Source organism: Pipistrellus kuhlii, unplaced genomic scaffold (genome assembly GCF_014108245.1).
Source record: "Pipistrellus kuhlii isolate mPipKuh1 unplaced genomic scaffold, mPipKuh1.p scaffold_m20_p_4, whole genome shotgun sequence".
NCBI lineage: Eukaryota > Metazoa > Chordata > Mammalia > Chiroptera > Vespertilionidae > Pipistrellus > Pipistrellus kuhlii.
This window is the reverse complement of record NW_023425540.1, coordinates 68,181,744-68,206,467: the sequence shown is the minus strand read 5'-3', so window position 1 is coordinate 68,206,467 and position 24,724 is coordinate 68,181,744. Positions and strand designations below refer to the sequence as shown.

General features: G+C 52.5%; 1 protein-coding gene across 4 annotated transcripts in view; it reads left to right on the top strand.

Annotated features, from left to right (window-relative positions):
• Positions 1–11,613, top strand: part of MARCHF3 (membrane associated ring-CH-type finger 3) — a 129,615-nt gene extending 118,002 nt beyond the window's left edge. For all 4 annotated transcript variants that reach the window (XM_036409092.2, XM_045571115.1, XM_045571114.1 and 1 more), the window contains 2 exons: positions 3,816–4,025; positions 10,770–11,613. In XM_036409092.2, the coding sequence (XP_036264985.1) occupies positions 3,816–4,025; positions 10,770–10,928 (369 nt within the window). In that variant the 3' untranslated portion in view covers positions 10,929–11,613. The remainder of the gene's footprint in view (positions 1–3,815; positions 4,026–10,769) is intronic.
• The last annotated feature ends 13,111 nt before the right edge of the window (positions 11,614–24,724 follow it).

Sequence of the window (24,724 nt, the reverse complement as noted above, 5' to 3'; positions counted from 1 at the left end):
TTTGTTTTTTAGATTCCACATGTAAAGGCAATGATATGGTATTTATCTTTCTCTTTCTGACTTATTTCACTTGGCATAATACTCTGTAGGTCCATCCATGTTGTTGAAAATGGCAAATTTTCATTTTTTATGGCCAAGTAATATTCCAGCATATCCATTAATATATTGATGGACATTTAGGTTGCTTCCATATCTTGGCTATTGTAAATAATGCTGCAATGAACATAGGGGCACTTATATCTTTTTAAATTAGTGTTTTGGATTTCTGCAGATGAATAACCAAAAGTGGAGTTGCTGGGTCATACAGCAGTTCTATCTTTAATTTTTTGAGAAGTCTTCCTCCTGTTGTCCACAGTGGCTGCAAGGAAGAGCCACAGTGTTGCTCAGTGTCCGAGTCTGTGTCTATGTGACTCCACTACATCTGTGTAAATGTCAATGTGTATATGGTTACCTATATAGGCTCATACTGTACATTCTGTTCAGTAAACTTCTTTTCCTGCTCAGCAATATATCATGTCAGTAAATATAAAATGTGCATTATCATTTGAAATTACTCTATGGAATTCTATTGTAAGTAAATCCATAATGTATTTCAACCATCCCCTGTTGCTAAAAATTTGAGGTATAGTCACATCATTTCTCTCATAAACTCTGCAATGTAAATATTCTTTATTAGCCTATTTGGACACGTTGGCAGAGCTTCTTACCATGGCACAGGGCAATTTTTTTTCTCAACCACAGATATTATCACTGGTCTTGCTCTAGGGGCCTGCCTTTGTGTAGGCGATAAATAACACTTGAGGTTCTGAAGAAGTCCCAGATGTGAACATAATAGTATCTCTTTAAAGCACTTCATACCTAAATATGACTCGGCAGCAAACAACCACAAAGAGTAAGCTAAGCTGAAAAAATACACAGCATTAATAAGGTGTGGAACCTTGGTATTGAGGTATCTCGTACATATAAAATGGCCTAGAAATTTTTCAGAAATATAGTCTTAAAAATAATAGAAAATAAATTTAAAAAACTTGGAACAAGTAATAATAATTTCTAATTTGCTTTTCAATTTCTTTTACATCAGACAGAGATAAGTAGTGGTTCATAATTACCTCCTGCCATACCTGAGTCATTTCATTGGGTAATGTCAAGGGCCACATAGATAAGTAAGGTGCTAAATTAGTTTTAATAAAATGTATTCAGAATTCCAAAGCAAAAGAAATTGGAGGAAGTCTTAGCCACTGAGGTCAGCTTGTCTGTGATCATGTGTCACTTTATTGAGAAGCTACTATGTTCCAACAGAAAAAATAGTTCAGATCTGCTCTTAGACACAATCTAAACTGCAGGAGGAATCAGGGCGCTGCAAGTGGGCACCATTGTTTAAGAAGTTGAATATCTTACAACTTTAACTTTAACTTTCAAATATTTACTGATAAGATATCTGAACAATCCATGTTCATTTTAGGGAAGGAAAAAAAAAAAAAAAGCAATATCCTGATCCTCTTCAGTTTGACTTGGAGCAATTGATTAACCTAACTGAGCCTCCATAAAGTTGCCCTAAAAATGCCAAATTTCTACTCCTCACTTCATAGTAATATTCCTAGTGGGTAAGCAATACAATATTAATTAATAAGCGTTTTTTGAATGTCTGAGGTAGCATTACCACGCATTGCACTTGGTCATTTTGGTATTTATATTAAATTTTTATAATGCTGTGTTTATATTCACAGACAAGTCACCTCCCCATTGTCTAATTTTAAGTATTTCTTCGGGTCCATTTTTGAGCTGAGGTTGGCTTCCCCCAGCATCTCGGCCCATTTTAGGAGGCTTGTTACTGGGAAGTGCTATGTTGGGCATCCCAGGTCATTTAACATTGGCTTCTGGCAAACATTGGAGGAAGGGCAACCCTGTCCTGTAGGAATTCTCACCTCCAGTCCTTAAACAAGCACATAATTGTCCCCATCCTTTTGAGGGTTGGGTCAGTCAAGATGGTAGCACAATTAAAATGTCCAAGACAGTTCTAGGTAGGAGATTAGGGTCCCAGAAAACTTCCTTCTGGGCCTCTGCCTCCGTCTCTTCTGCTGGCTCCCTACGTCTCCTGCTGGCCCGTCCACAGCTCCTTCCTCAACTTGCTCACCCTCTTTGTGGCTCTTTGGTCTCTTCCTTCCACCCTTGAGCGTGACATTCTCATCTCTCTCCAGTCAGCCCCTCCCTCTCTTTTCTTTCCTGTTATGCTTTTTTCCCTCCCAGCAGTGGTTTTGTGGAAATTGTTGCCCTGGCCACTTGGGGTTGCTCAGTAGCCCACGGTGCTCCCATTTGGGGGCCAGCCCTCAGCACTGCTAGGCCTCCCCATTTGTTGGTAGGATGAGAAGGAAGACAGAGTCGCAGTGTCTCTCCCCACCCGCACCCCACTCCTTCTCTGTTTGACCCCACTCCTTCTCTGGACTCCATGGCCTCTCTCATTATTACGTGGGACAGTGCTATGAGAATGTCAGATTGTTTGGGGGCATGTTTCCACACTAATCAGAAGCCACCAGCCTTCTCACCAGTGTACACTGACACTGATATGTAAAGCATGACTTTTCCTAGATTATGTAAAACACTTCAGCAGATATTCAGCAATTCCCCCAGTGGGAGGGCAACCCTGTCCTGTAGAAATTCTCAGCTCCAGTCCTTAAACAAGCACAAAATTGTCCCCATCCTTTTGAGGGTTGAGTCAATCAAGATGGTAGCACAATTAAGATGTCCAACGCAGTTCTAGGTAGGAGATTAGGGTCCTAAAACAGGAGGGAGGGGGCATCACTGAGTTCATGGGGTCAGATGAGTCTCTGTGGGCAGGTGGTCCCCGAGGCCACCCTCAGGCTCAGTGATTCACTGGACGGACTCACAGGACTCAGAGAAGCGCTTCTGCTCCTGATTACGGCTCATTACAGCCAAAGGATGCCCATTAGTCAGCAGAGGCAGAGGATGCATGGGCAAAGTCTAGGAGAAACCGAGCATAGGCTCCCAGGTGTCCCCTCCCAGGAATGTCACACGATACTGTGCATTTAATTGTTCCAGCAACAAATCGAGGCAGCACATATGAAGCGTTATCAGCCCGGGAAGCTCACCCAGCCCTGGTGTCCAGGTGTTCGTGGGGGTCAGTCACATAGGCACACAGCGCCTGCATGACTAACCTCAGCTACTCAGGCTCCAGCCCCAGGGCACACAGAGGTGTTCAGCATAAATCACAGCATTGGCATAAGCTCTCTGATTACACTGGTGCTCCGAGGCCCGATGCCCCAGGCAGACCAAACATTCATCAGGCAGAATAGTACGAGGACTCTCGGCTCATCTCTGAGGAGCCAGTCTTCCTTGGGAAGGGCCAGGAATGGAGCAATCCAGGCTGGCTGAGTTTACCTTCTCCTGCTCGCAGTCCCCGGATCCAGACACTGGGAGACTTTGGCCACCTGACAGCACTCTGGCGTCTCAACTATTACCTCCCAAAAAGAACATCCTCTACTTTCCTCATAGACTCATTGTGATATATAATCATAACTACTGAACTGTTTTTCAAAAACAGACCATCTGCAGCAAGGATACATTATTACTATTATGATCATCATCATCATCACCATTGTCATATTATATTATTATCATAATCACTATTATTCAGTGGGTGGAGGCATGGGAATGAGCCTTAATGCTCCCTTGTGAACTCAGCACAAGTCAGAAGGGCCTTTTCCTGGATTCTGAAGATCAAGACAAATTTGGAGTGTCTCCACGCCACCAAGGGTTTAACCATGTCCTTTCTTTCTCTCTCTCCCTCTCCCCGGCAGTGGCTCAGAAACCCAGGCCCTCAGCATGAGAAGCGGACTCTGTTCGGAGACATGGTGTGCTTCTTGTTCATAACGCCCCTGGCCACCATCTCGGGCTGGCTCTGCCTGCGGGGCGCCGTGGACCACCTGCACTTTAGCAGCCGGCTCGAGGCCGTGGGACTGATTGCACTCACTGTCGCACTCTTCACTATTTACCTCTTTTGGACACTAGTAAGTATGGCCACGGCCCCGGGGACCAGGCCAGCTGCAGCTGGCAGCCCCACCGCTGGCATGGCCTCCCCTCTTGTCTGGGTCACATCTCGCCTGCCCGGTGCAGGCAGCTAGGATGTGTGATTAGGTTTGTTACTGAGGGGGGTGGGGGAAAGGGGCAGAGATGCAGGAGCAGGCACACGCTGCTGAGACGAGCAGATCAAGTAAAGAAAAAGCCTCAGCTTCTGAGAGCCCATCAGTCAGAGACACACCCTGGACGTTGCTCCCCTCTGGCCGCTGAGGCTCCATGTGTTAGGTGGCGTTCTCCCTCCCTTGCTCATGCTCCTCCCTCTGGCGGGGATCACAGTAGATTGTGAAGGTTGTGCCTGGCACGGCTGCTGTGGCTGCCTGCACACATCCTGAACCCTCCTGCTGGTCATTGTCTTGCACCCTGACACGGTCAAGTCTCCTGGGCGCGGAGCTGCCCTGCCTGGGGATTGTTCTGTGTCGGGATATTGACTCTGCTGCCCACAAAGATACTCATTTATCTGGCGGAGAAGCTGCCACCAAAGAAAACCATTTCCCAGTAAGTGTTCCCTCTGCATAGGAGGAAGAATTTTAAAACCTCTCTCTCTCTCTCTCTCTCTCTCTCTCTCTCTCTCTCTCTCTCTCTCTCTCTCTCTCTCTCTCTCTCTCTTTTCCCATTCTTTTAACTTACAGAGTAAGTTGGTTGCTCAGGCATCAGCTTCCCTCTGGGGCCTGCAGAGAAAACTAGGAAACTATCTAGGATCGTTTCTGGGCCCCTGCTTCCCGGCATTACTCTCCCGTGCCTGCTGGTTTCTAATCTGAGCACGTCCCGTTGTCATTCAATATGCATTTCCTGTCTGAAGGGTATGTTCCCATGTCCCACATCACTGCGTCAGCGAGTGAAAGCTTCCATGGCTCCCATTGGCACCCAAGCCCTGCCCACCAGCGGCCATTCCTGCCACACTGACCCCAGCCCCTGCTCATCCCCCCTTCCTCCCCTCCCCACCCCCATCCCTCCTCCTGGTGAGAGCAGCGCTCCCTCAGTAAGTGGGAGCACCGCTCAGTCTCAGGGAGAGGGACGTGACCTGAACCTTGGTAAACAGGGAGTGTGCTGATGCTTCGGACTTTAACTGAGTCCTCTGGTCCATTTAGGCCTCTGTTCCCAGCCTAATGGAGCCCCCACACAAAGCTATTACTGCCTTCTCTGAAGGCCTGGGCTTCCAAAGTGTACCTGATTCGTGACGAATCAAGCCCTGAAGCTGATTCAGAAGTCACAAGGACATTGTGCTGCGAGGAGAGTTAGAAGTAAGGAGTTAAACGGTCTGGCGAGCTCAGTGTGAGGTCGCAGCACTGCTCAGGGCCTCTGTGTTCCCCTCTGTAAGTGGAAATGGCAGTAACGCCCGCCCTGCCCACTTCCCCTGGTGCTATCAGATAGAAATGGGCGTGTACAGGGGGAAATACTTTGGGAAATAACGTTTGACCAAGATCAGAGGTTTACTTGTCTACCATGTTTCTCAGACAAGTTCCTAAAATGAAGATGTGGATTTGAATCCTGGCTTTCAAACCAACGGAAGCCTTTTTGAAAACCGGCTTTGGGAAGCATCGACTTACCTAACAAGGCCAAATAGGGGGCAGAGCCATGGAAGGAAGAAACGAAAGAAAGAATTACGTAGGGAAATACGGACGTGACCCTGGTTGATCTCCCGCGTTTGGGTGAAAGGGAGGTTTTGGGCGGGAAAGGAACCTGGAGTCGGTTCTTTCAGGAGAGAGATGGTGTGTGTAGTACTTCCTTCCCAGGAGGCAGCAGAGTAAAAATGCAGGTGTTTAAATCCAGGATTTAGCATCCTAATGACTGTGTAATTCTAATCAAGGTACTTAACCTCTCTGATCATCCTTCCCCTTAAAGGCGGGGGGTGGGGGGTGAGAATGAGCAAAAACAAAGGAGGGATGACTGATAACCCCAGGGTCAGTGGGCCTCTGTGAGGATTAGGTGGGATTACATGGGAACGGATGTCAAAGCACCTAGTATCATAGGCACCCTGGTCTTCTCCCTGTGGCTTCCCTGCTCCCCCACCTCCCACCACCGCCCCCAGCCCTCTGTACAATGCAAAGTGGCGGGAGGAAAAGAAAGGCATTTCTGTCCTTGGGCTGCTGTGAAGAGCGTGCTCCGCAGTAGGAAGTGAGTGCAGACTCTCTCCTTCCCGGAGACACGCTGCACCGAGCTGCCCTGGCAAGAGCCGTAATTCAGGAGCTGACAGCACTTGGAAGCTGCCCTCCAGCAGAAACCATTGTAAACAAGCTGTCAGGCTTCAGGAGAAAATGCCGTGGAAATGTCCTGGGTAAACAAGCACGGTGTCAGTCCGCTCCTCAGAGGAGCCTTCCCGGGAGAGCCTCTTGGGCTCTGTGAAGAGGGCTGCGCACCCACGCTGAGCGCCTAAGGTGCCTCGGGGGTTCCTCGCCCGCTCGCTCACCTGCCCACGGGCGGCCGGGCCTGGACACAAACAGGGAGCTCTGCCTTATGGAGCCTGCTGTGGGGAACACAGGCACCTGCGACCCAGGGGGCACAGGCCTCGGCCACCCCCACTCAGGAGAGGGGTGCCCCAGCACATCTCTGGCCATGTGGAAGTCCAGGGACAGACAGCAAGCGCGCTGGAGGAGAGCTGCGTCCACACGAAGGTTAAGGAACTGTTCAGAGTGGGAGTCATAGGAGGCCGGGTTCAGAGCTGCCGGAGCGGAGGCACCTCCCTCCTGTAACCACAGGAAGTCCTTCTAGTCACCGGGTCACTGCGGCAGCCGGTGCCCCGCACAGAAGCTGTGCTCCATCACGGAACGGAACGAAGGGACCATCTGAATCCTCTGGCTGACTCCCAGCCCCATGGGTTAATCATTTAAACTCTTGTTATAAAAGGGAAAAGCTCTAATAGAACACTGTAACGAGGTTTAGACACACCCTCAGCAGCCCGTGGCAGCGTGAGGGCCCCCTTCTCTTGCACGATGCAGAGACTGGACCCCTCTCTGCAATGGCACTTCCCAAAGCCCCAGCCCCACCAGTTACCTCATGGTCACACCATAAGCTCTGGAGAGAAAGGGCAGAAGAAAAATGCATAGAGAGAAGATTTTCCAAAGCCTGCTGTGACGTAGCGACAGCCCTGGGCGGCAGCTGGCACCTCCCTGACCAGGAGAGTTGGGCGCCTCTCCTTGTGCCATCCTTAGGAACACAGCTCTCGGGACTGACCGTGCCCATGACAGGAGGTGAATACATATCCTGTGGATGAAGAAATGACTGCACCTCAAGAAACCCATCCCACAGGGAGGAGTTTTATTAGAATAGGCGCCCTGTGCTCTTGCTTCCTCCTCCTCTCCTTAGAACCTCGGGAATTTCAGAGATTTCCGTATAAACGAGGTTCCCAATGTCCCTATTGCTACGGCTTCTTTTGATTTATATTTATTTCTCCCTCCCTGCCTCTTTGTTTCTCTAATTCAAACTTCGCTTTCTCCTGTTCTGTTTCATTGCGGCAAGGGGGGAAGAGGGGGTGTCTTGGAGCTTCTAGAGATGGGAGCCTGCATTCGCCCAGGGCAGCTGCTCACAGCTGTCCCTTCTGCACTTGGCCAACTTCCTTTATTTTCCCTCAGACCGAGTCATCTGCTTATGATGTGCTCTTCTTATTTTTTTTTAAATATATTTTTTTATTGATTTCAGAGAGGAAGGAAGGAGAGAGAGAAACATCAGTGATGAGAGAGAATCAATTGGCCACCTCCTGCACCACCCAATTGGGATTTGAGCCCGCAACCCAAGCATGTGCCCTTGGTCAGAATCGAACCCAGGACCCTTCAGTCCGCAGGCTGATGCTCTAGCCACTGAGCCAAGCCAGCCAAGGCATGCTCTTCTTATTGATTGGACTTGCCCACAAAGTGGTCGTTGACAGCAATTAAGATAAATTAATGCATAATAAGGTCTAATTTGTTTATCTGAACATTGGGCTGATTTCTTACTTCCTGGCCAAGGAGCCGGGAGACCCGCTGAGTCGTGGGCACCTGTGTTCCCGGAAGCAGGGCTGCCCAGCCTGCAGGGAAGGGGCCCGTCACCTGGGATCCTGCTGAAAGGCAGGCTCCGGCTCCTTAGGTCCGGGCAGAGCCGCACATTCTCACATTCTAGCAAGCTCCCAGGTGGTGCCGGCTGACCCGCCACCACACCGAGAGCGTCCTGAGACGGGACAGCCCATCCTCCATTCCCTGTTTCTAAGAAGGAGTGTCACAAAGTGACGGTCTGTTCCACACTGAACGACAACAGGCCAGCACATTCGCCTGGGTGTGAGGCACGAGGCCAAGTGCTTTTTGTTTTTTGTTTTGTTTTTCAGTTACACAGTTGACACGCAGTATCGTTAGCTCCAAGGGTACCACAGGGCGATTAGACGTTTATATAACTCATGAAGTGATCACCCAGAACGTCTAGCGCCCACCTGACACCATGCACCGTTATGACAGTTTTATTGACCATATCCCCTAGGCCGCGGGTGCTAAGTGCTTTTTATGCATCATCTCAGATGTCATTATTCACATTGGGCAGACGACCCAACTGAAACTTGGGGATAGCAAGCAACCCACCCAAAGTCTCGGCGGAATTAAAGGGAGATTGGGGGTTCAAGCCCCACGTGCCTGGCCCGCAGCCCTGGCCTGCTTCCTACCCTGTAGAGAAGGTGCTGCCCACCTGTGCCCACAGCTTAATTCGCTGCTTCCCGATGCCAACCAGGCGTGGCTCTTTAACCTCATGGCTGAAAGGACTCCTGATTAGAAATTCAGCTCCCCTGTAACACTTCCAGGTTCCAGACTCCATGTAGTGCCAACGCTCTTCATTAGCGCTTGCCTGTGTTCTGCCTCTTCCCTGCCCTTGGCCCCGAACAGCAGGTGCCCAGCCTGCTTCTCTAACATTCGAGAGGAGCACCGAGCAGCCTCAGGACAGAATCGATGAAAGGGAAGCGGGCTTTAAAAGGAAAAGGGAAAAACCCTGGTCCGCTTTGGCATGTTCAGGGCCTTTTGGACAAAAGCACATCTGTGTGAGCTTAAAAGCTTATATTTTCATACCCAAATCTCTGGCTCTCAGCCCGTGGCGTTTGCTTTCTGAGCGAGTGATTAGACTCAGAATTACATGATCCTGCCATGAGGGCCAGCAAGCCCTTTCGGACCAAGGGCCTGCACTCTCCTCCACTTCGGCCAACGCTGACCTCAAGCCACGGGGCCAACCCAATCTCTGGCCTGCACTGGGGTCCACACAACCCACCGCTCCAGGGGGCGGCACAGCCCATCCCTGAGTAATGTGTCACTCTCGGCCCAGGGCGCCTTCCTTCCCAGCACCTGGTCATCTGCATGCACTCAGCCTGGACCCTGCCCCCATTTGTAAAGGCGTCTGTACGTCTTCAAAAGCACAGATGAAGCTGTGCGTTTCCTGGGCAGTCCATCGGTGCTCCATGCCGGCCTTCTCCAACACAAGCCACACACGGACTCCTCTCATTCCAGTATGTTTACACGGGAAGCAAGCACTTTGGGCACACAGTTCTGTCACAATTAACTGAGTTTACTCTTCTTACTGTCACATAGATACAACAGAGGCTTAAATCTTAAGCAGTTGTTGCAATTAGAAAGCATAGGATAAGTATTCACTCATCCACTCACTCAGCAAACTCTACTGAGCAACGTCCCAGTGCCAGACTGTGATGGGTGCAGGCCTTGCAAAGATGGAAACAACACAAGCCCTGCTCTCGTGATGCCATAATGCCAGAAAGACAAGGGCACTAATGCCCAGGGCACTCGGTGCCATGCCAAGGCTGGCATGAGGTGCTGTGGCTGAAGAAGACCTGATCAGGGGAGCTCTGTGCCCATGCCGAAGCGCCCCCTCTGGGAGCCATCGAATGCTGGAGCTGGAGCAATTGGGGGTCACCCCTCGGGGCCCCCCAGTACAGTTCCACAGGGTGTTCATGGCAGGAACAAAAGATGCCCTTCCCATCACAATCGGTGCGAATGGTGTCCTTTGAGTTGGCAGTGTGCAGCCTGCAGGCAGGCACATGAAGCCCCAGCATCCCTCCCTGAGGGCCAGAAAGGCACATTGCCCGGTCCCTCAGCGGGCAAGGGCAGGCACTACCCCCCACTGTGCCCGCTGCTTCCAGCCAACCTTCTTCATCACTGATGCTTTTTTATATATATTTTATTGATTTTACATAGAGAGGAATTGAGAGGGATAGAGAATTGGAAACATTGATGAGAGAGAAACATCGACTAGCTGCCTCTTGCACACCCCCTACTGGGGATGTGCCTGCAACCAAGGTACGTGCCCTTGACCGGAATCGAACCCGGGACCTTTCAGTCTGCAGGCTGACACTCTATCCACTGAGCCAAACCGGTTTCGGCCATCACTGATGCTTTCAAACCTAAACACCACTATCCCACTATCCCCCAAATAAGCCCAAACTCAGAAGAAACCTCATTTCCTATTGGTTCCCTGATTTCACCCAATGTGAGGAGGAACAAAGGAAGCTGCACTGTGAGCTGGGCCCAGGTGTTCACATGTGGGTGCCCAGGGTCCCAGCTCCCCGCCGCTCGCTGGAGCAGTCCCAGCCAGATCCTTGCCCCACGGTGCCACTGCCAGCTGCTTGCAGCTCCTGTAAGCGACATGTTTGTTTTTTGGATCGATTATCGGCACATGCTTACCTGAAACCTTCCCTTATTTTCCTCTCCTAACCCCAGGTGTCGTTTAGGTACCACTGTCGATTGTACAACGAATGGCGTCGGACCAATCAAAGGGTGATTCTCCTCATTCCAAAGTCTGTCAACATACCTTCCAACCAGCAGTCCTTGCTGGGCCTCCATTCTGTCAAGAGGAACTCAAAAGAGACGATTGTCTGACATTTGTGTGGTTGGTTGGTTGGTTGGTTGGTTCACTCCTTGTTTGGGTTTGGAAGTGCCCACACTGGGGCCGTGCCCTGAGCCACCCCGGAACCGTTCCAGAAGCCCGTGGGTCTAAGAACATCCAGAGCCGCGTGAACACAGTGCCCCGAGCAACAATGGACTCCGCCCGGAGAAATCGAATGCTGTTCCACTTCCAATCATGGATGCTGCGATCCTATGATATTTGCTAAGCTGCCAAACATGTTCATTTAGCAGATACTGTATGGAGTTTTCCGAACACCTCTCTCACAAAGGAGGAAGGTTGTCCTGCTGAGGATGCAATTCGATTCTTCCTTTTTATTACTATTTCAGATCTATAAACTTATTAAACTTAGACGATAATCAAATTGAAAAGCCAATGTTTAAAACTGGTGTCTTGGTTTGGACGGGTTTTGTTGGATTCATTTATTTGTTGCCGGTTTCTACTGTAGATTCTTGGGGGTCGTTTGATAGCTCAAGTGGTCTTTTTCATCTCTTTTATGTCCCATGCTCAAGGGGACACAGCATAACAACTGGAGAACAAGTCATGCTTGAAGGGTGTTTTGTACTAAATCTCATGTAAGTATTCAGACTTTAAAGGAACAAGAGGTGTGGCAGCTCTCCCCACAGCGCGCTGTGTATTTAATTCTCATTAAGGAGGAAATATATATATATATATGGTGAGAAGCACGCTCCTGTCAACTTGTTTGGTACTGACGGCTGATCGAAGCTATTTTCTAATAATAAATTCCAGTGTGTGAAAGACAAACCGCACTGATTGCAATACTTTCTGTTTTAATCATAAAATCTGTGAACTTTCCCAGAGTAGATGTTAAGCAGGAAAAGGAAAAAAGGTTGGTGCGTGTCTTTAATTCTGCATTCCCAGCGACTTGGAGGCTCATTAGGCATTTCTAGGAACCCTGAACCTGTTTTGCATATCAATTAGCTCGCCCATTGCTCTGTTGAATTTCCAGCTGGACAGGTAGATGTGGCCAAAAAGCCTGCCCTCGCCCCTCAGACCCCTTTGTCTCCAGTGCCAAAGCACAGCCCCACACGGTGATACCTTCCCCCAACCACCGGCCGATCCTGTCGCAGCCGAAATAGACTTTTTCTGAGGGCCGCGTGTCCCTCTCTTCTCCATCGCAGTGTCAAGGGGACAGCCTGTCCCCGCGTCTGTGTGCCGGGGAAGCCGGGAGCAGATGTGCGGTCTGGGGAAGCACCGCTCAGACTCCCCGCTCCCCGCCCCCTCCACCCCAAGCCCGGAGGAGAAGGCGGAGCCCAGCTTTGGGGAAGGCTTAAAATAAGGATTTCTACAACATGACCCACATTCCTAATATCGCTCCGGCGGCTGCCTCGCGCTCCCCGCGCGGGAGAACAGAGGAGCCGCAGCGAGGAGGGTAAGATTTTTGCCTGCGGACTGATGGAGCCGATGCAGGTGTCGCCTTTGTCTGCAGAGCCCGCGGCTCAGGCTGCTGCCCGCGCTGCCTGGGGCGGGAACAGCTGTACCGCTCGCCGCGGCGAAGCTCAGACGTGCTTTATGGCTTGTGACAATGGATCTCCTCCCACCACGCTTCGCTCCGGCACTTCAGTTCCAGCAATATACGCCTCGGCCCTTCTGTTTACTCGGCCCTGCTCGCCCCTCCGGGCTGCCATTCGCCGCATCGCCATCAACCGTTTCTTAATCGACCTTTTTAAAATGCTGGACGCCACTGGCTGCACGCAGCTGTCACACACTCCGTTTCCAGCGCCGGGAGTCCAGCCCGGTCGGGAGCTGGTGAAGAGCAGCCCTGCGATGCAGTTGATGAGTGAGGTGCACCCGGCCTTGGTCCCTGAGCCGCCCGGTTAACCAGTGGCGCCTCTCCACCGAATGGCGTCCCCCCCCCCCCCCCCCAGAGGGCCGTACTCTCTCCTCGCTGCTGCTTCCATGAATTAAGGAAGCGGCAGATCCCAGCATCACTCCTGTCCAGGTTGGCTGCGGAGAATCCCCGCTGTCTCGGTTCATGAGATGAGAGATAATGTGAAATATCAAAGGCCGGCGGGTTCCGGCAGCTCGCTGGCCCCCCGTCCCCACCCTGTGCTGGGAAGGTTGACACATTAATACTGTGCCGGGGCCACACCTTCTCCCCCAGGCCTGCAACGCTCCCGGGGAGGTCAGGCGGAGTCCCAGCCGGAGGCGCAGGCTGCCTGTAGGCTGGTGAGCCAAGCCGGGTAGCATCAGTGTCTCCTTACCCGGGCGCCACCCGCCCGGAACCTCCTTGTGAGAGACTGACGCACAGCACCCGGGCTCACCCGGGATCCTGCACGTTCTTTGCAGACACTTCCTCCCCTCCTGGCCTCCGAGCCCTGAGGTTGGCCAAGGAGGGAGAGCCCGGGGACTGCGCACGTGCACACGGCACCGGCCGGGAGGCAGGAGGCTGCGCGGCTCCAGTGCAGGCTCTGTGTCTGCGTCTGTCACCGGACAGGCTGCCCCGCTGGAGCTCCCGGCAGGCGGTGCTCCATGGGGACCTGCAGCCCTGCTAGCCTTACTCTGCCTTTTTCTTTTTCTTTTTCTTTTTTTCTTCTTTTTGAGAGATCAACATGAAGCAAGAAAGGAATGAACAGGGGCAGGCGGAGGATCTGGTGGTTCGATGCTTCCCTCTTCCAGCTTCCCACGCCTGCTCCTTGCCGCATCCTGTCCTCACCCCTTTCCTTGAGAGCACCAGGCAGAGACAAATGCGTGTTGCTGTGAAGCCAGAGGGGAGACCAGCAACTGAAACAAGCCCAGTGTCTTGCCTGCCCGGGTGTGCACATGTGTGTTCCTGCGTGTTCTCGCCGGGGGTGGGGGGTGCAGCGAGCACGAGCACACACGCCACTCCCACAGCTCCTCGGAGGGTGAGCAGAAGCTGCTTGCATGTGTCTTCCGTGTCCCGTCCCCCTCCCCGCGCCCTCGGTGCCCTGCGCTGTCACTGTCATTGAGACGGTGGCCACCATCATTTCACGTACGGTGAAGACAACTCATCTGGGGGCCTGGAGGAGCCGAAGGAGAAAATGGAGGAGAGAGCGCAGCCCGGGTACACATCCGCCAGCAGAGGGTCCCAGTTCTCCCCAGGCCTCTTTGTTCTGCTCTTTGCACCGGCCCAGTCTGGCCCAGGGCTGCCTCGGCCTCTCCTGACCCTCCACACAGCCTACTGGGCACCGTGGTGCGAACAAAATCGTTGTCTTCAACCTGCCCTCCCCGGGGACTGCCCCACAGCCAGAAGACACTGAGGAGGAGAGAAACCTCAGAAGGGAAACTGGCAGGTGCTTCCTTTCCACTTCAAGCTGGAGTGTCCCTGGGGCTGCCCGAAGCTCAGCCACTCAGCCCTAGAGCTGGGCAGGAAGTGTAGGTTGTGATTCTGAAGCCTTACAGGGGATGAGAGGGGGCCCAGCAAATGGGACAGGGTTCAGGATTATTTCAGGACAAGAGGCAGGGACCAGGATGGAGCTGGCTGCCCCGCGGGGCTAGCGCTGGGAGGATGTAGCCGACGGTGGCGGGAGACAGGTGCTGCAGAGGTTGCTCTTACGCAGTTCAAAAAAGCCTCTGTCTCCTTCTTTCATTTACCTTCCTCCACACTGCCCCCGCCGAGTAGAAGCCAGGCCAACCACATGCCATGCCTGCAGCTGAGCAGCTGAGGGGCAGGCCAGCTCCAGGAAGTCACAGACACACAGCCTACGAATCCTTCCACTGGCCAACCCTTGTTTGTTAATCTCAGTGGATCTCAAGGTGAAGTCCTCTAAAACCCCCCCCTCCCTCCCTCTCCTCCCTCCCTCTCCTCCCTCCCTCTCTCCCCTCCCTCACTCCCAAGGACAGCGCCAGGCGGCTAAGCCCGGCACCTCCCACAGGAGAGGCGCTTGGGACAGGGGCCTGTGGAGGGAGGAGGAGCGGCTGCAGATGTGAGCAGCAGCAGACCCAGAAGTGGCCGAATGCCCTGCGGGTCAGGGGACTCCGGATGAGGAGAGAACACATCTGCCTCCACCACTTCCTGGTGGCTCCTCTGAGCGGAACAGAGGTCACAGCCCCCGGCGGGGCCCGCAGCCAAACGATGCAAATCAATTAATGGGCAGCACATATGTCCACCCTCGGCTCCTCCCGCCTCTCCTTGGAACCGATGAGGCCCATCGAACAGCAACCTTCTGGGATCCTGTCAGTTCCCGGTTCCCGCAGAGACGGCATCGGTGAGCATTAACGTGTTTCCCGTGTTACCCACCGAAGTCATTCACGTCGGGCCAGCCTGGCGGCCGAGCCTGCCAGAGGGAACACCCCGAAAGCAGACTGCTGAGGGTGCTGGCTGCCCTGTGGTCCCCACAAAAGGCCTGATCTCGTTGCTGTAACGTGGGATTCGTGTGCCAGGGATGGCAAAAGCACTCCGACTGCCTCCCTTTCCTTCCTGACTCGGTGTTTGCCAGCCTCCTCTCGCTCGCTTTGGGGGAGGAGCTGCCAAAGGCCCAGGACTCCCGCCAGGTGCCCGCCCGGTGGGGAGGACAGAGCCCCTGGTCGGGTGCACGTTGCTTTAGGGTATCCGTGCCCGGTGACCCTTCACACCCCCTGCCCAGCTGGAGGCTGGAATTATTATTTATTTCAGTGAAAACCGGAAATCCAGCTGCACACATCCCGGAGGACACGCGGGACGCTGTGGCCGCAGTTCCAGGGTCAGCACAGCGAGCCGCGGCCGGCGGCGTGTCTGCAGGCCCGCGGCGGGGGAGGCCCCGCCCGCCGCGCAGGCCGAGCCCTGAGCATTGGGCTGGCCGCTGGCAGGAGCCACGGCAGCTTGGCAGTGCGCGGGTCTCAGGGGGAAAGTCAGAAGGGATTGCCAAACACGTTCCAGAAATCCCCTCTATTTCCCGCGTGGGGCCCCTGGCGGGCCCTGTCATCTTCGCTTTTGAACCACAGGGCACAGGAGGCAACGTGGCCAGCCTGTCACCGTGGTGCGGAGGTCGCACAGGCCGCCCTCCTCGGAGAAAGAGCTGGCACCTCCGCACGAGGCGAGGCGGTTTGGAGCACATCCGAGCAGAAAGACTCCCTCGGGGAGGGCCACCATCCGTCTAGACTGGGAAAATCCCAGGACAGGTTCCCGAGCAGCCGATTGGGAAATAGCCTCCCTCCTACGATATGCAACGTTCAAAGGGAAAAAGCAGGTCTCGCTGCTCACAGCGTTGCTTCGAGGTGCCTCCATGCACGCCGGGTGGGGATGGGAAATTGTTTCTCTTTGGGCAGCTTTAGACCCAGAAACTCCACATTTCCAGGTGCGTCCAGGTTCCGGCCCGAATCCCACCCCTCACAGCAGGCAGAGGCTGTCTCAGGCGCTCAGGAGGACCCTGACCTCCGTCAGCCGGCTGACCTCCCCGGGAGCACTCCCACGGGATGAGTGAGGGCATGGGGGGAGGGGCGGAGGGAGGGGAGGAGAGGGGAGCAGGGGGGAGGGGGGATAGGGAACAGCCGGCTGCAGGCTGTGGCGCTGTGGCATCACCCACGCAGATTCCTCCTGGAACCTGGTCACTCTGCCCCTCTGCCCACCGCCTGTCTCCCCTGCCCCAGGAGCCTGGCCGGAGCAGGGGAGACAGGACCATCTGCTGTGTCCCTTCCTAAACCGGCGCAGGGTGCTGGTCCTGGTTTCCAAGAAACTCCGATGATCCTACCAGGAAGTCAAGGAACGTGAATACAATGTAATCACGCCTGTCATGACCATCGTGGGGGGTTGTGTAGCTGAGTCCTTCTAAACGGGACGTGTCTCCTCCGAAACAGCCTCGGATAGACACCTTCCAGGGGGAGGCCAGCGGTGCCGCCTGTTCCGGAGCGCCCGGCGCGGGGGGGTCTGTGTCCGCGGCTGTGACCCATGCGCCCTGAGCGGGGCCCCACCTGTCGCCAGGACAGGATATCCTTTCTCCCTCTTTTCACACTTTATCGCGGGGCCCAGTCCACAGAGCGCCCTCAGGAAGTGCCTCCTAAGTGTTTGCTGAATGGGTATTTACTCACGACACAGTAAACGTGGCGCTTCCAGTATTCTCAATGGCTCTCCTTGTTCAGCCGCCCAGCCGGCCGGGAGAAACATTAACTCGGACCAGCACCGTGTTCCCTGGCAGGCTCGCCTACGCAACGGCCACGGACACCCCGCCAGTTCCTGCTGCAAGTCTCGCCTGACCTCCCATCCCCTAATCAAAGCCTTTGGTGCATCCACCAGTGTTAAAATTCCTGTTGATTCAGCCAAAACCGGTTTGGCTCAGTGGATAGAGCCTGCGGACTGAAAGGTCCCGGGTTCGATTCCGGTCAAGGGCATGTACCTTGGTTGCAGGCACATCCCCAGTGGGGGGTGTGCGAGAGGCAGCTGATTGATGACTCTCTCTCATCGATGTTTCTAACTCTCTATCCCTCTCTCTTCCTCTCTGTAAAAAATCAATAAAATATATATTTTTTAAATAATAAATAGATAAATAAATAAATTCCTGTTGATTCAGACCTACTATGTAGGTATAACCTTTCCACGTGACCTCGCGTGACCTTTCTCCCATCTTGCCCCTGGAATCGGACTGTGAGTCTCAGGACACAGATAAGGAGGCTGGGAAGCAGGAAGGCCGGCTTGTTCAGGGTCACACCCCTGAGCAACAGCAGCTCCGTGTCAGGAACTGCTCGGACCTGGGCCTCCACCGACAGAGCAAGTCCAGAGGCAAAAACAACGCTGCCCCTCCTGCTCGCAGCCTGTCTGCGGAGAAGGCCCGGCCAGGCGGGAAAGAACGGGTTTGGGACCTGACCCCTGACTACACTTGGCATGCTTTATAGAATGCTTAATTCCCCGTCCTTAAAAAAACATTTTTTACCTCCTTTCTAATCAGAGCTGAATCACCAGTTCCAATAACTCCTGTTACTCACAGCCCTCCCCCACCGGCCACTAGGATAACTTGGGGGGGGGGGGGGGGAGGAAGCAGGGGGAGGCTTGCACACCGTCTGGGTCATTTTCCACAATTCCCAGATATCTTCTGACCGTGTTGCTTCACCGAAGCTCATCCTGCTTTCAAGAGCTTGTGGGTCCAACCCCCCACCTCAGTTTAGTTTACCTCATGGTGACTATCCCCACGGGAGACTGGATCAGAACACCTCATCTCCCCCGCCCCACCCCACCCCTGTCAGGGGACCTGCACCCTGAGCCGCAGCCAGTGGGGGGAGGCGGCCGCCGGCTGCTGCTCAGCTGGAAGCCGGGAGCTGGGAGCTGGGAGCCGGGAGCTGGGAGCAGGGAGCTGGGAGCTGGGAGCTGGGAGCTGGGAGCTGGCAGGGTGCAGTGCGGAGTGCAGTGCTGCGGGAGGAAGTGGGAAAGGGAGCAGAGCCTGCTGAGGAAGCAGACTCCCCTGTCTGCTCCCAGCCGACCGAAGCTCATCTTTAGGGGCTGAAAGGCACAAACTGGCTCATCTATGTGATAGCATTTTCTAAGTGGCATCATGCCAATAACACGTATTACATGTGCCATTAATTTGAAGAATCACAAAAAGAACCAAGATGTAAAGTAGGGACTTGGGGGCTGTCTGACAGCTAGAACTGTTCCCGTTCATGTTGACCATGAACAACACCGCTTCCTTTGTAAAGGACGTACGTTGTTTTCGGAGAGCTGCCGGGAGGGTAGAGCAGGCCTCGTTGTCTCGGATACTGGCCTGTGATCAGACTGAGTTCCTGAGAAAATGACTGCATCTCCTATCTTGGTTTCCTTTTTTTTTTTTTTTTTTATAATATATTTTATTTTATTTTATTTTTTTACAGAGAGGAAGGGAGAGAGAGAAAAACATCGATGAAAGAGAAATATCGATCAGCCTCCTCCTGCACACCCCCCACTGGGGATGTGGCCAGGTACATGCCCTCGACTGGAATTGAACCCGGGACCGTTCAGTCCACAGACGGATGCTCTATCCACTGAGTCAAACCGGTTTTGGCACCATCTTGGTATTCTGGGTGCCTTGCCGGGCAATGCCCAGCAAAACCAAATCCCTGTGAACGGTTGAAGGAACGACTGAGGGAATAAACGACGTGGCCTCCGGATTAGGGGAGGTTACATTGCCCGTCTCCCACAGCAGTTCACACACCTGCCCTGTGGTTCTGGAAGCCGCAAGGAAGCTAGCGGGACTGCCCTGGGCAGAGAGCCCGGCTGTGACCTCAGTACCTGATCCTTTCCCTTCCGCCCTCCTTCCCCTTTTGGGATCTTTGTTGCTTTTCTTTCTCCCTCAGAAGAGCGAAGCTGTTCTGTGTGTAAGGAGGAGACAACCTGTAGGGCCACCGAGAGAGCAGCACTGCCCCACAGCCCACCGGGCCAGGGCCCAGCCGGTCCCCCAGGGGCGTGACACAGCTCAGGCTCCTATGGAATGTCTGTGGGGGGAGGGTCCCCCTGAGTAAGCCAAGCATCCCCTTCCTGCTCCACAAGGACCCCCCAACTCCTCCTTCTCCACAAGGACCCCAAACCCCTCCTTCTCCACAAGCACCCCCTAAACCCTTCTTCTCTCCACAAGGACCCCCCAAACCCCTCCTTCTCCACAAGGACCCCCCAAACCCTTCTTCTCTCCACAAGGACCCCCCAAACCCCTCCTTCTCCACAAGGACACCCCCAACCCCTCCTTCTCTACAAGGACCCCACCAACCTCTCCTTCTCACAAGCACCCCCAAACCCCTCCTGCTCCACAAGGACCCCCCCAAACCCCTCCTTCTCCACAAGGACCCCCCAAACCCCTCCTTCTCCACAAGGACCCCCCAAACCCCTCCTGCTCCACAAGGACCCCCCAACCCCTCCTTCTCCACAAGGACCCCCCAAACCCCTCCTTCTCCACAAGAACCCCCCAAACCCCTCCTTCTCCACAAGAACCCCCCAAACCCCTCCTTCTCCACAAGGACCCCCAAACCCCTCCTTCTCCACAAGGACCCCCCAAACCCCTCCTGCTCCACAAGGACCCCCCAAACCCCTCCTTCTCCACAAGCACCCCCCAAACCCCTCCTGCTCCACAAGGACCCCCCAACCCCTCCTTCTCCACAAGCACCCCCCAAACCCCTCCTTCTCCACAAGGACCCCCAAACCCCTTCTTCTCCACAAGGACTCCCCAGGTTTGTAGGCAAAAGCCCTACTTTCCCTGGTGACCCTGAGCCGGCATTTCTCAGAGTTCAGTCCGGGGTCTTGATTTTGTGCCTGACACAGCATGATGAACTAAGCAACAGTGAATGTTCTCAGCCCTTGTTATTCCCAAGGTTCAGATTTCCTAACAATTGTTCTCTTATCGGGACAACAACTTACAGAGAAATGATCCAACCAGGCAACTGGGAGCACGGATCATAGAGAAATAATCTGGCCCCAGAAAGAGTTTGGGCTCAGTCCCCTGCTGACACCCGTTGGAAGGCAGCTCACAGAGGGGTGGGGAGCACTGGGCCGCGATCCCAGGAGGAGAAGGCGCCAGCTGCCGGCTCGCAGTCAAAGAGGCTGGTTAGAGGGCCGTGTGAGGGGGCTCCCTGGCTCAGAGGTAAAGGAGGCAGGAGGAACCTGGCCGGTGTGGCTCAGTGGTTGACCCAGGAACCAAGATTCTAGGTTAGGGCACACCCTGGGGTTGAGGGCTCTGTCCCCAGTAGGAAGTGTTCAGGTGGCAGCCAATCCATGATGTTCCCTCTCTCATTGATGTTTCTATCTCTTTATCCCTCACCCTTCCTCTCTCTCTAAAAAAAAAATCTATAATAATAAAAGCATAATATGCTAATTAGACCGAACATCCGGTCCTGGGTTCCAGAGGGAAGCCGGTACTGGCAGCCAGGGGAAGGAAGGCTTGCTTTTGCACAAATTTCATGCATCAGGCCTCTAGTCAATAAATAATCAATAAAAAACATATTTAAATGCCCTAACTGATTTGGCTCGGCGGATAAAGCATCAGCCTGCGGACTGAAGGGTCCTGGGTTCAATTCCTGTCAAGGGCATGTACCATGGTTGCGGGCACATCCCCAGTAAAGGGTGTGTAGGAGGCAGCTGATTGATGTTTCTAACTCTCTATCCCTCTCCCTTCCTCTCTGTAAAAATATCAATAAAATATATTTTTTAAAAACATAGTTTAAAAGCAAAAAAGAATGCAGGGAGAAAGAGAAGGGAAAAGGTGAGTAAGCGACCTGGGACGCACCATTTGGGACACTAGATAATGAACAAGATCACTCGTGGCCACTGAGCTAGAAAGCCAGCTGGTGCCAGAGGTCAGACCTACTCAGCACGGTGAGGCTGCCCTGCTGTGGTCCCACGGTGGACACCTCAACACCTGTGGCTAAACTTAAGTCACGGACACGGGACCATGCAGAACGGACTGCGGGTAACACACCAAACCAGACCGTTTGAAAGGAATTATCCAGACTGAGTCAGCAAACACCGAGGAAAACTAAATATAGTGAAGGTCCCTGAGTGCTGTTACAATCGTACAGGGAGGCCTCTCCCCAGAGCTGGGTCCCGTGGATTTCAGAGGCAGAGGGTAGGGGACACAGCTGTGGACCAAGCAGGCCACGAAGGAAGGCTTGGGAGGCAAGTGAGGACTGTCTCGTTTTAAATAAAAGAAATCAACACCGATACTTAAGAAAATGGCATACCAAACTTCAGGACCCACAGACCGGGCCTCCGGGAAGTAACTCAGCCAAAGGAAGTCTGAAAACCACCGAAATGAAGCAGGAGCTGCATTTCTCTGAGCGCAAACTCGGCTGGCACTGAACCGAGGATTCCCGTTCCGACTGGGGGAGGAAGCACTCACGTGATAAATCTGGCGAATATGTTTTATTGTTTTAAAGTAATTAAGGTCCTGAACAGACTGTCTCCTTCCATTGAAAGGTGCATTTTTTCTCTGGAGAAATGTCAGCAGAAAACAGAATTTACTGTGCTCTTAAAAGTGAGGGAGAACACATTATCGGGATGTGAGGAGTAGGCGCAGAAGTGAGTGATTTCACACAAGGGGCCTGATGCATGTCTGCGGGGCAAACGGGCCACCGTCTACCTCCTGTTATTCCTGCCCCCACTCTGCCCCTCCCAACAGCCAAGGAGCATGCACTCCCAGAATTGTTCCCTGTTACTAATTCTTCCCACTCAACTCTGTTCGTATGCAGCTTCCTCTCCAACAACGTGAAATATGACTTCCGTGAGTTTTGCCTAAATGTTTCCTCATTCCCATCCGATTTGGCTCCAAATGTCCTTTTAGTAAGGCAGGCAAATGGCATAAACAGAGAATCCTCAATATTGCCTCCTTTGGTGCCTGTTTTTTTGTTTTAAATATATTTTATTGATTTTTTACAGAGAGGGAGAGGGATAGTTAGAAACATCGATGAGAGAGAATCATCCATCAGCTGCCTCTTGCATACCCTCTACTGGGGATGTGCCCGCAACCAAGGTACATGCCCTTGACCAGAATCGAACCTGGGACCTATCAGTCTGCAGGCTGACGCTCTATCCACTGAGCCAAAGCGGTTTTGGCTGGTGCCTGTTTTTGTTTTATTGGAGGGTTGGGGGAAGGATAGGAGGGGAGAGAAAAAGTCAGTCCTCGTTTCAGAATTCTGGGTTTTGCCAAGTATCATATATGTCACAGCAACACCAGAACCTTACTTCAGGGGCTCAAGTTTGAACCTTAACATCCTGCTCTGACGGTTCCTCCCAAAATCCCGATCCATGGTGCCACTGCTTCATGCAATAGAACCAGAGAGAGATCTGCATTTTGTTTAGAAGCCGACGATCGGCAGCATGGATAACGAAAAATTCTTAATTTCTCATTTTGTTTCTAATTTGTATTTTGGCCAGGAAAAGAGGCATTCAAATAAATCCCTTTGTAGATTTAAGATCTGATGAAAGGGAGGGTAGGTAAGAGGGAAATCAAGAAGAACTGACTTAGGGTAATCACACCTCTTATAAATATACCCATATGCAAATAAATGTGTACACACATGCATTTATGTAAGACGACAGACTAAAATGATAAGGAAAACCCTTACCTCCTTCCACTATTCAGCTGGTAAAATATACTTTTCTGTTGTAATGCAGAGCCCACCTTAAGAGAATGAGAAGTGTCCGTAAAGGAACCAAGAACGGATCCGGCTCAGTCTGAAATGTTAAGCGCTAGGGGCTGGGAGGAGGGACAGGAACAGGGCCTTGTGAGCGAGCGCCCAAAACAATGGCGGGGGAGGGTCAGCGGGACTCGGGGGCACACGGACCTTCCCTGTGAAGGACAGAACACCCAGGCACAGTGTCACAGTGGGTTTCACTGTCACAGGGTGAGGAAACAGAAATCACTGGGGAGCTGGCCCAGAAACCCACCCACACCCTGGGGCATGGAGGCAATCCTCCCTGAAGATGTCACAAGGCTAAGCACCCCACGGGGAAGCAAACCATCATGGGAGGCGGGGCAGTCAGTAGACACAGCTAAGAGAAAAATTAACATCTTAAGAACAAGAGTCCTAGCTGGTTTGGCTCAGTGGATAGAGCTTGGCCTGCAGACTGAAGGGTCCCAGGTTCCATCCTGGCCAGGGGCACATGGCTGGATCTCCAGTAGGGTGCGTGCAAGAGGCAGCCAATCAATGATTCTCTCTCATCATTGATGCTTCCATCTCTCTCTCCCTCTCCCTTCCTCTCTAAAATCAATAAAAATATATTTTTAAGAAAAAAGAACTCAAGGAAAAAAATTTTTTAAGAAACTAATTAGAGATAAATATAATTACAAGGATTGATAAGATAATGAAAAAAATAAGTTTAAAAAAGAATAGGCAGGTTTGAAAAAGAATCAAAGGAAACTTCAGAAATAGTATAGTCAATGAAATTAGAAACTCAACAGCAAACAGATTGCAGAGCTCAGAACAGAGTGTGTGCGATGAAGCCAAGGCAGGGACTGAGAGCGCAGCAGAGAAACCTAACCCATCGGAAAGAGATGGACGCAATGGTAGTGGAGAAATCCCAGCGGGAAGAACAGTGAGTGGGGATGAAGTTATAGTCAACAAAATGAGAACATCCAATTTTTTCCTTTTCTTTTTTCCTTCCTTTCCTTCCTTTCTTCCTTCCTTCCTTCCTTCCTTCCTTCCTTCCTTCCTTCCTTCCTTCGTGAAGAAAAGCGAGAGCCAAACAAGAGGAATAAAAATAAATCTGAGTAAAAACAGTGGTGAAACAACAATAATCAGAGATAAAATGCAAAAATGGAGTGGGAGTTCATGCTTGTTATAAAATAGCTCGCTAACCCAGAAATGCAGTTTTTGACGCTGTGTTTGGTTAGCTCCGTTGACAAGGAGACACGTGTAACACAGAGGCAGCGCGCGCGCTGATCCACAAGCGTTCCGTGGGGACAGTGGCGAAGGCCACTAGCTTTCAGAGACGTCCTTTTAGTCTCGTCTGTCCGTCTGAATCGTCTCAACAATATACTGCCCACACACCCAAGGGCCCAAAACAGAGTCCTGGATTTTTCACTCGAAATTTCACTAGTCTTGACTACTCCTCGGTATCACAGTTGTCAATTTTTCTTAATTCTTCCCTAATGAAAGTGTCATGATTTCTAGAACCTAATTTACCAACAATCAAGTACCTAGAGGGAATCCTGATGGCAAGAACCCCATCTTGTGGCAAAATTTTTCACAGGCAAGCCTGGCCCCACACCACGTTGCCATCCCCACTGGGAAGGTAAATCTGTGTGAGGAGTTATCGTTTGATCTGCTCCACCGGCGGAATTTCTAGCCCAGCATTTATCTGCGTCTGTGAGGGCACCGGAGGATGTGGTAAATCTGCAGAGCACAGTGATTCTGGGACTCT